This window comes from Hyla sarda, chromosome 4 (genome assembly GCF_029499605.1).
Source record: "Hyla sarda isolate aHylSar1 chromosome 4, aHylSar1.hap1, whole genome shotgun sequence".
Taxonomy (NCBI): Eukaryota; Metazoa; Chordata; class Amphibia; order Anura; family Hylidae; genus Hyla; species Hyla sarda.
The window spans coordinates 193,065,209-193,082,093 of NC_079192.1; the positions used below are offsets into that span (position 1 = coordinate 193,065,209).

Sequence of the window (16,885 nt, forward strand, 5' to 3'; positions counted from 1 at the left end):
AACTTGTGTGTTGCAACGTGGCCATATTCACTTTCCTTCGTTGCGATGCAAGCACTGTAGCTCTGCGATATGTTTTCACACAACTTTTGTGTTGCATTAGGTTTCTTGCTTTTTTTATTCAAGAAAGGCAAGGCAAATATTCTCTTACATTCTCCAAATGCGGCATTTAAAACGATGTACTACTATCAAGCTGAACTTAAAGGGGTTTTACCACCTTGGGTACTTTATCCACAATTAATGGAGTGATGGTCAAGTATGGGCACTGATGGTACATTAAGAAGGGAGCCTCAGGAGTCTTGTTCTCAAGATTGTGAGGGTCCCAGCAGATGGACCCCTACCCTTATCAGATACTTATCCCCTATCCTGTGGCTAAGTATCGATGGTGTCAAATCCTCTTTTGTTGTTTACTGACATGGTTCCATAATGCTGCCTACATTTCCTCTGGCTTGGCAGAGAGATTGGTTGTGGCGTTTGATCACTGCACCTGGTCATCTAATTAAGCTGCTACTGCTGGAGGTCACCTAGCAGAACATATTAGACTGGTGAGGGCAGTTCACAGTATGTGTAGTTTTAATGTGTTATTTTATAAAGTGTGTTTATTTGAGAAATATTGCCATAAGGCTAAAGTGATTTGACCTATAATCATAATGAAGGTGTTTTACAAAGATTAGAAGTCTATAGGCTGTATTTATATATCACGTTTTATCTGCATGAAGGTTGTGTTTGCTGTGATTTTTCAAAAATTACATTTGTATGATTATGGTTAAAGAGGCACTGTCATTATGAAAAACTTTTTATATTTTATAGTACTACTGATAAGATTACTTTTTTAAATATACATTTTTAAAAAAAATGTAAATTTTACAAAAAAAATTTAAATAGCCGCCACTAGGGGTCATCTGTCTTTATGCAGACAGACTACTCTGTATTTTGCAGCATACTGGATACCGGCCGTAAAGTGTGTTGGTATCCAGTATAGGAGATCACCATTTCACCACTATATCCTTCAGCTGTTCCTAAACTACAACTCCCATGTTGGGAGTTGTAGTTTTACAACAGCTGGGGGTACAATCTTTGTAAAACTCTTTTAGAGCTATGTATTCTCCAGCTGTGTGCCTTCAGCTTTGGCAAAACTACAGACAAAGGATGTGTGGGCATGCTGGAAGATGTAGTTTTGCAAAAGCTAAAGGCAACACTGCTCCAAAACAGTGCTTTACAAACACTGCAATGCTAAACTAAAACTACCAGCATGCTTGAACAGCCAAAGCTTTCTCTGCCTCCTGAATGACAAAGAAGCTGATCAGACATTCAGGAGTCTGTGAAAGTTGAATGTCACACATAGCGAGAGCTATGTTTATTAGCATCCAGCTTTACTAGGAACATATAGAAAATGTATGCATAAAAACTATTGTACAGTGATTTGCAGACTGCCAGGCTGCTCTCAGACTCAGATGAGCCATCCACAGTGAGGGAGAGATATGGACAAGCCTCCTCCACAAGGCAAAAACAAAAAGCAAGTGAGCAACATATAAATGCTATTTGTTAGGGATATACATACATATATATATATATATATATATATATATATATATCCCCTAGACACATAAAATTTATATGTACATGATCAGGTACTGAGTAACATATCACTTTTTTTTTTTTTGGCAATATGACAGATACACTTTAAATAGCACAATTTTGGGAAAATTATGGCAAAAACATAAAAAATTCAGCAAAAATGCAATAGTAGCTAGTATGAGGGGGTCTGGTATGCGATAATGTAATCCTGAAGCTTACAGAAAGTGAAAAGCTAGAACTGATGTCCTGTTTTGACACATTAAAGGGGTACTCCTGTGGAATTTTTTTATTTATTTTTTTTAAATCAACTGGCTCCAGAAAGTTAAACTGATTTGTAAATTACTTCAATTAAAAAATCTTAATCCTTCCAGTACTTATCAGATGCTATATTCCCCAGAGGATGTTCTTTTCTTTTTGAATTTCTTTTCTGTCTGACCACAGTGCTCTCTGCTGACACCTCTGTCCATGTCAGGAATTGTCCAGAGCAGGATAGGTTTGCTATGGGGATTTGCTCCTGCTCTGGACAGTTACTAACATGGACAGAGGAGTCAGCAGAGAGCACTGTAGTCAGACAGAAAAGAAATTCAAAATGAAAAGAACTATACTCTCTGTAGTATACAGAAGCTGATAGGTAATGAAAGAATTAAGCTTTTTAAAAATAATTATTTTTCAAACCTGTTTAACTTTCTGGAGCCAGTTGATTTAAAAAAAATTTTTTTCCACAGGAGTACCCCTTTAAGCACTGAAAGGATTGGAGAGTCAGACTGGTCATCACATGACCAAGTTACTGTAATGAATCGTATAGATACAACTATTCTGGAATAAAACAAATGGCACTGTACAACTAGTGATACTAAGTGTGCATGATATGGGCTGAAAAAAACCTGGAGTGCTTCTTTAAGTTGCAAAATACTCACTGAGAGGAAACTCTCTTGTACCAGCAATACATATCACCTCTGGCTTTGTCTGGTTTCTAGGGGTTGATCTTCACAACCGAGGCAGTCGTTGAGTTGTTATACTGCTAGTTATCCATATTGAGTTATCCATAAATAGAAAACCAGAGCGAATTTCTTTTGAAAACAGCACCACACCTGTCATTAGGTTTTGTGTGGTATTACAACTTGGCCCCATTCACTATAATGGAACTGAGCTGCAATACCACACACAACCTGAGGACAGGTGTGATGCTGTATTTGAATAAATCAGCTCTTCTTTTCTAATCCTGGATAACCCATTTAACTAGGAATCTGAATATTAAAGGGGTTGTGCGCTGCCCTGCCTTTCGGAGCTCCGCTCGCAGCGTCCGGAAGTTCATTACTCCGAACGCTGTGTGCGGGCTTCTGTGTTCGTGGCCGCCCCCCTCGTGACGTCACGCCCGCCCCCTCAACGAAAGTCTATGGGAAGGGGGCGCGAACATGGAAGCCCGCACACAGCATTCGGCGTAATGAACTTCTGGACGCTGCAAGCGGAGCTCCAAAAGGCAGGGCAGCGCACAACCCCTTTAACTCTTCCCACTGCAATGTTTATTAAATGGAAAAAAAAATGAACAAATTGTGGGATTTATCAATTATTAACTTAAGAATCACAACTTCTACATTTTCTTGCATTCAGCAAAACAAAAAGAAATTGTGTAAAAACATATTAAATAGTTTTGTTACTGTTGAAACTGAGTAAAAGATCCTTTGAGCAGGTCTAGAATAGGTGTCAAAAATGTTTGAAAAAGCTTTGTCTCATAAATAATATAAGCTACACTGTGTAAAGGAAAAAATACATTTTTATATAATGATTAGATCAGTGGAGCAAAGGTTAAAAATAAGTATCTTTTAGTGCCTAAACTTTTCAGAAGGGAACTATTGATCACTACTCCAGCTGACAATCTGCTCCAACATTAGTGCTTGAATGTGCAGAAATGAGAACTCACGCGGGTTTACACCGAGACAAGAAAATCGATGTGTCAGCCTAGGAAGAAACGAGGGCATAATCTGTCGATCAGAGGGGAACACGGGTTACTGCCAGGGAAATGTTCTACAGTGGAAACTCCATGTTCAGTGTACTGTTCAGGCTGTCAATGACTGCTACTCATTTCATGGGACAATGGGAGGGGTAGGTGCATGATTTTAACCTTACAGAGAGCGAGTTTGAAATGCAGTTGGGAGGAAACTTAAGACAATATGAAATGGTGCCCTAATGCTTTAAAAAAAGACATCACAATATACGACAGAAGATCATTCTGGGTAGCTTTGTTTTAAAGGGATACTCTGGTCCTAACACATCTTATCTCCTATCCAAAGGATAGGGAATAAGATGTCTGATTGCGGGGGTCCCACTACTAGGGACCCCGCAATTTGTCATTTAGCACCCACCTTTGCAAGCTCTCCGCAGCGCTGGAGGCTCCGAGTGGGTGCTGAATGACAGATTGCGGGGGTCCCCAGCAGCAGGACCCCCGCGATCAGACATCTTATCCCCTATCCTTTGGATAGTGGATAAGATGTATTAGGGCCGGAGTACCCCTTTAAGCTCTGCACCCTTATAACAACACTATCCTCTTTACTTGGTTGGGGAGATCCTAATACAATACTGAGCACTAAATGAGTTACAAAATGAGGTTAACCATTTAAGTAAGGCAGCAAATATTTGGTCAACAGGTAGGTAAGCCTCAGTCACAAACCAAATGTCCAAATAATTGTTTCACCCAAAATACACTGCAAATGTTGTACCTGCGGTCCTAAAAGGGAAACTGACACCTTGTTCACCCACACTAAACCCAATAAACAGTGAGAGTGTGTGGAAGAATCTCATTAAAGAGAGTATAATTCATCCCGATTGGTGGTCCGATTCTGGAGATCCAGGCTGTATACATTCATCACTGCTAATATCCCCTACACAATGGAGGAGGGAGCCAGTATACAGAGCTTCCCTGCCTCTGACCCCTTCTGGTCCCACATACTGGCCCACCTCATAGATATTCATAGACCCTTTGCTCATACCATCACAAGGTGGGCACCCATAAGAGAGCAGAAGGGGACAGAGGCAGGAAAGCTATGAATACTATACTATACTCTGGAACCAGACCACCAATAGGGGTGAGTTATATCCTTTTTAATCAGGTTCACCTATAATCCTGCTTATTGGGTTTAGTGCTGGTAAACAATGTGTCTGTTTCCCATGAAGCAGACAAGACATGGACTCCACAAGACCTCTGAAGGTGTCCTGTGGTATCTGGCACTAAGAAACTATCAGCAAGGTGGGGCCTGCAAAGAATATCCCATAGATGCTCAAATGGATTAGAATGGTACTCCAGAAGAAAAACTATTTTAAATCAACTGGTGCCAGAAAATTATACAGATTTGTAAATTATGTCTGATTAGCTGCTCTAGTATGTTCTAGAAGAAGTTGTGTAGTTCTTTTCAGTCTGATCACAGTGCTCTCTGATGCCCCCTCATCAAGAACTGTCAGAAGCAGGAGAGGTATGCTATGAGATTTGCTCCTGATCTGGACAGCTCTTGACATAAACAGAGGTGGCAGCAGAAAGCACTGTGGTCAGACTAAAAAGAATATTATAATTTGTTTTGAGCATTAAGCAGCTGATAAGTACTGGAAGGCATAAAGGGGTACTCCGGTGGAATTATTATTCTTTTTTTTTTTAACCAACTGGTGCCAGAAAGTAAATTACTTCTATTTAAAAATCTAAATTCTTCCAATACTTATCAGCTGCTGTGTGCTCCACAGGAAGTTGTATTTCTTTCTAGAGTTCTTTTTTGTCTGACCACAGTGCTTATACCTCTGTCCGTAACAAGAACTGTCCACAGAAGGAGAGGTTTGCTATGAGGATTTGCTTGTATTCTGGACAGTTCCTGAAAAGAATTCTAGAAAGAAATACAACTTCCTGTGGAGCATACAGCAGCTTTTAAGTACTGGAAGGATTAAGATTTTTAAATAGAAGTAATTTACAAATCTGTTTAACTTTCTGGCACTAGTTGATTTAAAAAAAAAATTTCCACCAGAGTACCCCTTTAACCCTTTCAGGACTCAGTATTTTTCCGCTTCAGTTTTTTCCTCCTCACATTTTAGAAATCATAATCCTTTCAATTTTGCACCTAGAGACCCATACGATGGCTTGCTTTTTAAAAATTAAAAAAAAAAAACATAACGCTATTTTTTTACTTTTGGGGGCTTCTGTTTCTACGCAGTGCACTTTTTGGTAAAAATGACACCTTATCTTTATTCGGTAGGTCCATAATTATAATAATTTAAATGATGCCCAACTTATATAGGTTTGATTTTGTTTACTTGTAAAAATTATAACTGCACGAAAATTAGTACTGTATGTTTAAAAATGTAATCTTCTGACCCCTATAACTTTTTTATTTTTCCGCATACAGGGTGGAATGAGGGCTAATTTTTAGCGCCGTGATCTGAAGTTTTTATCTATACAATTTTTGTTTTGATGGGACTTTTGGATCACTTTTTATAAAAATTTTTAAGGTATACACTTTTACGGTTTAAATAACATTATATTTTTATAGATCGGACATTTACGCACATGTGTTTATATTTATTTTTGTTAAAAAAAATTTATGGGAAAAGAGGGGTGATTCAAACTTTTATTAGGGAAAGGGTTAAATCACATTTATTAACTTTTTTTTTAAACACATTTATAGCCCCCCTAGGGGACTATAAAAAGCAATCTTCTGATTGCATATACTGATTAATGCTATGCCATAGTCTACGCCACAGTCTAAGGCAGTGGTCTAAGGTAGTCTAAGGCAGTGGTCTCAACGGAGGCCCTCCAGATGTTTTGCAACATCTGGAGGGCCACAGTTTGATACCACTAGTCTAAGGGTATGTTAATACTGTGGAAGTTCCTCTGGGATTCTGCATGCAGCAGCCTCCTATTGCGTTCCATGAAAACTTGTTCACACTGTGAAATTTCCATTCACAAAGAGCAATCCGAGAGCAAAGTCACAATAATCAATTAATGAATTTCACAGCTTTATTTTGTCTGCAAATTCCATGGGAAATAAACACAGATTTTAATGGCGTGGATCCACTGAGGAAATTCACAATTTCTTGCGGAATTTCCTCAGTGTGAAAATACCCTAATGATGCATCAGATTTCCCAATCTAGATTGAGTCTATCAATCTGGCAGAGACAAAAATGTGAGTGATTTGCCTATAGCAACCAATCACAGCTCAGCTTTCATATCTTAAGCTCAGGTAAAATAAAAGCTGAGCTGTGATTGGTTGTTATGGGGAAATCACTCCAGTTTATGTTTTAGACAAATTGAATCTAGGCCCAAGAGTCACTGCTATAAATCTGGTGCAATTGTAGTATGTTTAGTATAAGTACACTATCTAAGTAGTTTGTATTTCTCTCTCTGAAGTCTCTGAGCACAAAATAAGGTCTATAAAGTGGTTTACAATGATAAATACAAAAATACTTGGCTAGCAGGAATAGAGAACTTCGCTCTTCAGTTAGACTCTGCTAGCTACTAGAATTGACAGGTTGGATATGAAAAACAAATTCTTATTCACTCGAACCCACCTGTAACAGAGGCCGCTGGACACCCAAAATTTTCATAGTATCAGCACTAGCCAAAAGCTTCAAGGGATCTGACACCTTAGTAACGCCTTCAATTTCTTTGTTGATCTCCGCTAACACCTGATTTAGGAAGATGTTCTTGATGTACATAGTAAGGAACTCTCGTAAGGGGCATTGCTTGGTTGGTCCAAAACCAATGGCATGCTCAATCTCTTGAATAAACCTGAAAAGATAAAGTAAATAGAGAAATAGGTCATGTTTACCGCCAAACTAATATACTATAGTTGCTGTTATATAAATTCAGTAATCTTTTATAAACAGTAACTGCTTTTATTAAAGAAAAAATGTTCAAAGCCCCAAAAGAGAAGGTGCATAAACGTCCACTGTGTTGTTTAAAATTTATAAATTCTTGATGTTGAAAGTGAAATCCAAACTGTATATCCAGCAGTTCATATGGAAAATAATTTGGGATTAATTGGTGTTAATCACTTAAAATATCTTACATCTATCTCATCATTTCCAGCCTTGATGCAGCAGTGATAGATGTGTTTATATCCCCAAAGCATTGCATATGTATAAATGCACCTGTACCTAGGGTCCCCAGAAACTGATCCTGGCAGCTGTGGATTAAATGTAGCTTTCATTTTGAGATATGTAAATGAAGACATATTTTAAAGGAGATTTTAACTCTTGCTTTGTACTTATTATGATAAGAAACATTCACTCCATAGATTTCTATTAGCAATGTTGTTTTATCTTCTGTAACCTGCATGTTTTCTCGTATAGTTCTCAGTGAAATTCAGCAGGGAAGTTGCCCGACTGTTTAGTCTCCAGTCTATATTTCTGATCTCCTGAACACTCTTTAAAATGACCTCTGATCTGGTAATAAATCAGTTTAAAATAAATGACGGGCTGTGATACTGTAGTATGTTATTGTTTTCATAATAATCATGGCTAATCAAAACCTGGTATACAGCAAGGGATCATGGGAGTATTAGTTTTCCTAAATGGCCAAGGTGGCCGTGACACTGAAAAAAGTAAAAACACTAAGGTCTAATAATCCTGCACCATGCTGGGCTCCCAAGTGTCCTAAATGAAGTGGCACTATAATCACCATCCAGCACAACTCAGATAGCTCTAGTCCATTATAATATGCTGTCACCTAGTTGATTTTTTGCAAAATACTGTAAATATGTCCGACGTATGATTTCAAGAGTGGAAGAAATGTCATAAAGATTAATAAAAAATGCTCTATACTGAAAGCATAAGAAATAATGAAGGCTTTGTGTTATTTAGTATATAAGCCTCTATATTTGTAAAATCATTACCAGAGGTGTATAAGAATAATTAAACAGGTGACACTTGGTTACAGGGCCACATGACAATAATATTCAAAGCAGCTGGGAGGTTGTGTATAGCATATTTAGGATGAATTACAATTTCAATGCTTGTTGGCACATGCTGGGTTAGGGAAAGGAATAGCTCCCCACGAGTGAAATCCCCACTGTTTGTGCATAAATGCAGAATTCTACACTAGACACACAGCTTCTTGTCTTGCTATCTCAGCGCTCTGGTTCTCAGCAGCTGCCTTTATTATCCTCATTTACAAGTTATATCTCCTTATGGTCTTTCCTTGCATTAAAAGTAGAAAGTTTTGCATGCTGTATACCATGAACAGTGTAAAATCTGTACAAGGTGTTCTAGAATCCATTACATAGATGTCCTAACAGTCTTACAAAATTCATTTTCTCCCAGGAATATGTTAGTTAATAAAAAAAATAATGTTAGCAAGGGCAGCACATCAGTGACGGAGCTAATGTCATGTCATTGGTTAGGCCAAGTAAACTTAGTTTAGAACGGTATACCATTCTACTGTGCCCCTCAAGTTGCAATATTAATTGGTTCCAGGATGATCATCATACTTTGAAATCATAACTTTATAGAAATCTGAAAGCTGGTTTTAAGGCCCCAATGTCGCATCTTAAAATAAAAAAGTGAAGAAATATGTAGACAGCTTATACATAGCAAGTCCTTACATGTAAAAGTAAGAAAGAGCTGCTGGGAGCTGTAAATCACTGTCTATGTAGAGGACAGGAGCTTCTTCAGGGTCCTGTACAGTACAGGCAATGTCCTAAAAAAGTAAAATGGAGCCGCCCTTACTTGGTGTCCAAAGTAGCAGCTAACCCTGGCACAGGTAATGAGTAGTACAGAACGTTTACTGTAGGTAGGTGCTACCGACAGCCAGTTAGTGCATGCACTTCAGTAATACAGGTGTTTTACTGGTGAAATGCCCATTCTGATTGGTCAGTTCTTCCAGCCATTGTCAGGTTTTGCAGATCTGGACTGTCTGTACCATTGTATGTTGAGTAAGTTATAATGGTCCAGAAAAGACCATTATATGTTGAAAATATTGTAACCTGAGGCCAATGTAATTTGAGGGACCAATGTATTATCATACAGTGACAGAGGGGAGTTAGCACTACAAGAAAGCAATGTTTTGCACCTTTTGAAATATCCAACCAAAAGAAATAGATGGAACTAGCTAAATGAACAAAATTTCTCTTACTCACTTGTTTGTTACCTTTCACTTTTTTGCTACAAATACTATACAACATACATTTTTGTTATAATGAATCTTGCAATAGCTATAAAAAGCAGCAGAAATAAGTACATACACACTACATTTATGTGAAGTTTAGGACTGCATTTATGATCTGCATGTCCATGAAGAGCCTTGGTAGATCACGAGATCTGGGTGGGTGTATCTGCGTTCAATTCCCATGCAAGAAACACATGCTTCTAGGAGCGTGGACTTCATTATTATCAGATTAGTTATGCTACAGTTGCCTGCGCTTCTGCCGGCTTATTTCAATCAGATAATAACGGTATAATAACTGGCTTTGTGTCTGTCAATCCAATTACTTCCTACTTTGTATGTGCCGACATTCTATTAAAACCCACAGACACATGTCGGGCTTTATTATTACCAACCGATTGTATAATTAGCTTCAACGGTGGGAATGCTTATCAATGAAATCAAGGTTTGCTACCTCCTAGTACAGCAAAAAAAAAAAAAAAGTGACAATAACACAGGGAAAATAACAATGCTCATTAAACCTCTTCGTTTACCAGCGGTTGTAAGGCTTAAAGTTTGTATGTGTGAGCAAAAACATATCTTAAAAAACAAAGTCATTAAACAGTGTCTTGTCACGTAATTCAGAGACACATGCAACAATTAAACAGCAGATTTGAGCACTAAAGCAAACCATAAGCATCAACATTAATGCATTCTTCTTTGGTGAAGTGGTCAAAAAAAAAAAAAACCTATAAGAGATATATTAAAGTATTTGCTTACTGTTACAGTTTGTTTTTTTATGAAGTAAACATTTGCTCAAACATAATCAATAAAGAAACGATTTACCTCAGAATATGAATTATATAATAGTACGTAATATCCAAATATTTTAAATTCCTAACCTCGCATATACAAATCTTAAAACAGTCATGCTCCATTAAGAATAGGGTGAGTAGCTGAGTAGAAGGAGAAAAAACAAATAAATATATATATATATATATATATATATATATATAATATTATATATATATATATTGCACTGATTAGAAAATAGAGACTTAAAACTTATTTTTATTATGGTCCTTTAAAAGCTTTATCAAAAAATTGTCAAAAAAAAAAAAAGGCCAAACAATTGTGCTTGACCTATTACGGCCATCCTCAGTCTGTAAGCCACTTTCGACATAGAGCATGTTACTCAGATATAAATTATTAGGACCATATTCACCAGGTAGGGATCCATTTACACTGTCTATGGAGTACAATCTCTTGGCTGCCACAATTAGCCGTATTGTATAGACTGTAATAGACTGTGACACCTTCTGACGTTAATATATACCAGATAGTTAACACACTGTCACTCATGGTGCATAGATTGTATTCATCCCACTTTAGACTAAGTGTTGCATCACAGTTTTCATGTTCCATGTTTCATGTATATTATTAGATGCTTGAATCCTATTCACACTATCCGTACTCCCCATGGGTAAGACATCAATCGTTAGTAAGTCTTTCACACATCTCAATGTTAGTGAGTTGATGGATTCTCTTGTGCAACGCAACTTAATCAGCCTCATAGTCCACAACATATATACAAATCCAGTTCCTACTGCTGAGCATAACGTTTTTTGGCACACAGTCTTGGCAATATCACTAATGCATTCCTCTATCTGTGGGATTAAAAAGCCTGTTATCCCAAGCTTGCTTCACCCCAGGTTTGGTCCTGCCCAAAGATGATATTCAATTGATTCTACATGTTTCTCACATTCTGTTCATCAGGAATCGCTTTGACAGCGTTTACCTTCATGATTTGTATACCCATTAACTTAGCATGACGTGCATGGCTCTGATGGCTGCCGTGCAACTTGTGAACATTTTCATGTTCCTCTTATACCCCCACCCCCACCCCCAACCTTCCCGCGTGAATCTAAATCCAGTGTGTAGCCCGAATTGTGCTGTTTTTTTGTATTTGCATGCACCTGAAGCATCTACATTCTTGTGCACTAGGAATTAATGTTGTCTCGAGCCTTTCCCAGCTTGCTGTGCAGCCCGAACATTTAACCAGTCAGCTTGGCTACTTTTCGTTTTCCTCGACAAGCCAGCCCTCGGATGGCCATCTCCTTATTAGGATGACCTCAACCATGGTGGCATTACCTCTTTAGAACTAGGTGCACATGAAAATATAATAAACAAAGAGAGAGGAGGGGGTCAGGGCAGATCAGCAGGTAAAATGGTCGGTCAGATCAAATAGAGGGTGATAAAAATTCTCTACGGCTATCAATCCCAGAGAGCAAGTGTCACAAAACAAAAAGAAAAAGAAAAAAAAAGTGTGTACCAGTGAAAAAACAAACAAAAATATATCCACAAAATAAAATCTGTACCTTCAGCACAGGTCTAGATGCCCTATTAGATAGCAGGTCTAAAAACACTAATGATAGTTATCCCTTGTAATCCAACGTGTTTCTCCTACTTGTATTATGTGTGTGGGTTCATAAGGGAGAGGAATAAATCCGGTACGCAGGATGCATATGTGTAATGATAACTAAGGGACAGCACATGATCATATATATGGATGGGTATTGGTATATAAAATCTAGGTCATAAAGAACAATATTTTTACAAGTGATCGAGAAATAAAGTAGCTTGTTAGTATAGACTAATGACTCAACAGATATAGGAGTAAATTTACATGTGTTGAGTCACTAGCCTGTATTATCAACTACAAGTTGATCGACATCATACATAACTTGGCATCAGAGGCTCATAGCATAAAAGTTCAAAAATCCTTTAATTATTAATGTTAACTCTAGTTGCCAGGACTTACCTCACACCAATAATGAAGTATTAACATAGACCATAAATGATTTCACTGCCAAACTGCAAAGATTTTTACTGCAAATAAATTGAGAGTTGCTGAAAAAATTGTTTTGCTTTATTTTTTTTATAATCTGTTCATTAAATTCTCCTCATCACTGTAATTGTTTCTTCCTGATAAAAGGATGCTAAAGTTAACAAGTTAACATATTTTTATCAGAAGAGAAGGAAGAGAAAGATGAAAATAAGGACTCGTGCGTGAAATGTGATTAACAGCTTACAGTGGAATGGCCACAGGAGCAGTATAACACCCTTGGCCTTTCATTTCAGTTTTTATTTGACAGAGCAGTCAATGTATTAGGACTTAATCAGGGACTGTGTTAAGGAATTATTGCTGTGCAATTATGTTATAGCCTGGAGTAATAGTGAGAAGATGTTACAGTAACTGGAATTCACAAACAGCTCTACACACAGGACAAATATTTAATGTCCTAAGTAAACCATTACTTCTTCCTAAATTACCAGACCTTTCATAGGAAATTATCCTTATTCTTATTCCCACAAGTGGGGAAGGCTGAACCTGTAAATATGAACATAACATCAACATTTAACCTGCAAGAATTTCATTTATCCCTTCAAAACTGGTGGGCAATAACAGCTACTAATATTCAGTGGGAAAAAAGAAGGGGGACCTTTGCCAACATAATGTTTATTGTATCAAAGGATATATCCCTGTTGATAAAGCTAAGACAAAATGTTAGCAATAAATATTTAACAGTGTGAAAGTTAAAGGGGTACTCCAGTGGATTTTTTTCTTTTTTTTTAAATCAACTGGGTCTACAAAGTTAAACATATTTGTAAATTACTTTTATTTAAAATTTGTAATCCTTCTAGTACTTATCAGCTGCTGTATGCTCACCAGGAAGTTCTTTTCTTTTTGGATTTGTTTTCTGTCTGAACATAGCACTCTCTGCTGACACTTCTGTCCATGTCAGGAACTGTCTACAGCAGGAGAGGTTTCCTATGGGGATTTGCTCCTGCTCTGGACAGTTCCTGACAGGGACAGAGGTGTAAGCAGAGAGCACTGTGGTCAGACTGAAAATAATTCCATAAGGAAATACAACTTCCTCTGGAGCATACAGCAGCTGATAAGTACTGGAAGGATTAAGATTTTTATATCAAAATAATTTACAAATATGTTTCACTTTCTGGCACCAGTTGATTTAAAAAAAAAATTGTTTTCCACCTGAGTACCCCTTTAACCCCTTAAGGACCAAGGGCGTACAGGTACGCCTTTGCTCCCTGGTACTTAAGGACCAAGGGCGTACCTGTATGCCCGTGGGAATTTCGGTCCCCGCCGCGCGCCGGGCGGGGATCGCGCCGGGGTGACTGCTGATATCTATCAGCAGGCACCCCGCGCAAATGCCCAGGGGGGGTCATTAGACCCCCCCATGTCGGCGATCGGCGCAAATCGCAAGTGAATTCACACTTGCGATTTGCGCCGATTACGGGTCATACGGGTCTATGGTGACCCGGAATAGAAGGGGGATCGCGGGTGTCCTAGACACCCACGATCCCCCTGTAGCGATAGGAGTGAGGTGGCAGGGTTGCCACCCCTCCTATCTCTGCTATTGGTGGTCTAGACGCGACCACCAATAGCAGATCGGGGGCGGAGGGGTTTACTTTCGGTTTCCCCGTCCTGCCCTCCCACAATAGGCGGGGCAGGACGGGGAAACCGACAGGGACCGGCGCCGAAGATCCACTTACCCATCGGCGACGGCAGCGGCGACGATCAGCGGCGGCAGCGGGCGACGAACGGCGGAAGAAGAGGACCGCGACGCAGCTCCCTGGATCCAACGGAAGCCGGTGAGTTACTTAGCAACATCTGGAGGGCTACAGTCTGAGACCACTATAGTGGTCTCTAAACTGTAACCCTCCAGATGTTGCAAAACTACAACTCCCAGCATGCCCAGAGAGCTGTTTAGGCTTGCTGGGAGTTGCAGTTTTGCAACAGCTGGAGGTCTACAGTTTGAGACCACTGCAAAGTGATCTCTATACTGTGCACCTCCAGATCTTGCAAAACTAAAACTCCCAGCATGCCCAGACAGCAGTTTGCTGTCTGGGCATGCTGGGAGTTGTAGTTTTGCAACATCTGGAGGTCCACAGTTTGGAGACCACTATGCAGTGGTCTCTAAACTATAGCTCTAAAGATGTTGCAAAACTGCAACTCCCAGCAAGCCTAAACAGCTCTCTGGGCATGCTGGGAGTTGTAGTTGCGATCCCTCCAGCTGTTGCATAACTACATCTCCCAGCATGCCTTTCGGCGATCAGTACATGCTGGGAGTTGAAGTTTTGCAACAGCTGGAGGCACACTGATTGGAAAATACTGAGTTAGGTAACAGAACCTAACTGAAGGTTTTCCAACCAGTGTGCCTCCAGCTGTTGCAAAAGTACAACTCCCAGCATGCACGGTCTGTCAGTACATGCTGGGAGTTGTAGTTTTGAAACAGCTGGAGGTTTGCCCCCCCATGTGAACGTACAGGGTACATTCACACTGGCGGGTTTACAGTAAGTTTTCTGCTTCAAGTTTGGGCTGTGGCAAATTTTCACCGCAGCGCAAACTCCTAGCGGTAAATTCACTGTAAACCCGCCAGTGTGAATGTACCCTAAAAACACTACACTACACTTACACATAATAAAGAGTAAAACACTACATATACACCCCCTTACACTGTCCCCCTAATAAAAAATAAAAAACGTATTGTACAGCAGTGTTTCCAAAACAGAGCCTCCAGCTGTTGCAAAACAACAACTCCCAGCATTTCCGGACAGCCACTGACTGTCCAGGCATGCTGGGAGTTTAGCAACAGCTGGAGGCACCCTGTTTGGGAATCACTGGCGTAGAATACCCCTATGTCCACCCCTGTGCAATCCCTAATTTAGTCCTCAAATGCGCATGACGCTCTCTCACTTCGGAGCCCTGTCGTATTTCAAGGAAACAGTTTAGGGCCACATATGGGGTATCTCCGTACTCGGGAGAAATTGTGTTATTAATTTTGGGGGCTTTTTTTCCCTTTTACCCCTTATGAAAAAGAAAAGTTGGGGTCTACACCAGCCTGTTAGTGTAAAAAAAATTTTTTTTACACTAACATGCTGGTGTTGTCCTTTACTTTTTATTTTCACGGGAGGTAAAAGGAAAAAAAGACCCCCAAAATTTGTAACGCAATTTCTCCTGAGTACGGAGATACCCCATATGTGGGCGTAAAATGCTCTGCGGACGCACAACAAGGCTAAGGAGTGAGAGCCCGGAATTGAAGGCCACTTGTGTTTACAAAGCCCCCATGGTACCAGAACAATGGACCCCCCCATATGTGGCCCTATTTTGGAAACAACACCCCTCATGTAATGTAATAAGGGGTACAGTGAGCATTTACGCCCCACAGGTGTCTGACAGATTTTTGGAACAGTGATCCGTGAAAATGAAAAATGTAATTTTCCATTTGCACAGCCCACTGTCCCAAAGATCTGTCAAACGCCAGTGGGGTGTAAATGCTCACTGCACCACTTATTAAATTCTGTGAGGGGTGTAGTTTCCAAAATGGGGTCACATGTGGGGGGGTCCACTGTTCTGGCACCACGGGGGGCTTTGTAAATGCACATGGCCCCTGACTACCATTCCAAACGAATTCTCTTTCCAAAAGCTCAATGGTGCTCCTCCTCTTCTGAGCATTGTAGTTCGCCCGTAGTGCACTTCAGGTCCACTTATGGGGTACCTCCATACTCTGAAGAGATGGGGTTACAAATTTTGGGGGTATTTTCTGCTATTAACCCTTGCAAAAATGTGAAATTTGGGGGGAAACACACATTTTTGTGAAAAAATATATATATTTTTACATATGCAAAAGTCGTGAAACCCGTGTGGGGTATTAAGGCTCACTTTATTCCTTGTTACGTTCCTCAAGGGGTCTAGTTTCCAAAATGGTATGCCATGTGTTTTTTTTTTTTTGCTGTTCTGGCACCATAGGGGCTTCCTAAATGCGACATGCCCCCCGAGCAAAATTTGCTCTCAAAAAGTCAAATATCACTCCTTCTCTTCGGAGCATTGTAGTTCGCCCGTAATGCACTTCATGCCAACTTATGGGGTGCCTCCATACTCAGAAGAGATGGGGTAACACATTTTGGGGGGTATTTTCTGCTATTAACCCTTGCAAAAATGCGAAATTTGGGGGGAAACACACATTTTAGTGAATTTTTTTTAAATTTTTTTTACATATGCAAAAGTCGTGAAACACCTGTGGGGTATTAAGGCTTACTTTATTCCTTGTTACGTTCCCCAAGGGGTCTAGTTTCCAAAATGGTATGCCATGTGGGTTATTTTTGCT

At 39.5% G+C, this 16,885-nt stretch overlaps 1 protein-coding gene across 1 annotated transcript in view; it reads right to left on the reverse strand.

Annotated features, from left to right (window-relative positions):
* The window catches only part of EXOC4 (exocyst complex component 4), a 471,200-nt gene that overhangs the window by 165,650 nt on the left and 288,665 nt on the right, over window positions 1-16,885 (reverse strand). The window contains 1 exon segment of the mRNA XM_056573178.1: window positions 7,121-7,340. Coding sequence (XP_056429153.1) covers window positions 7,121-7,340 — 220 coding nt within the window.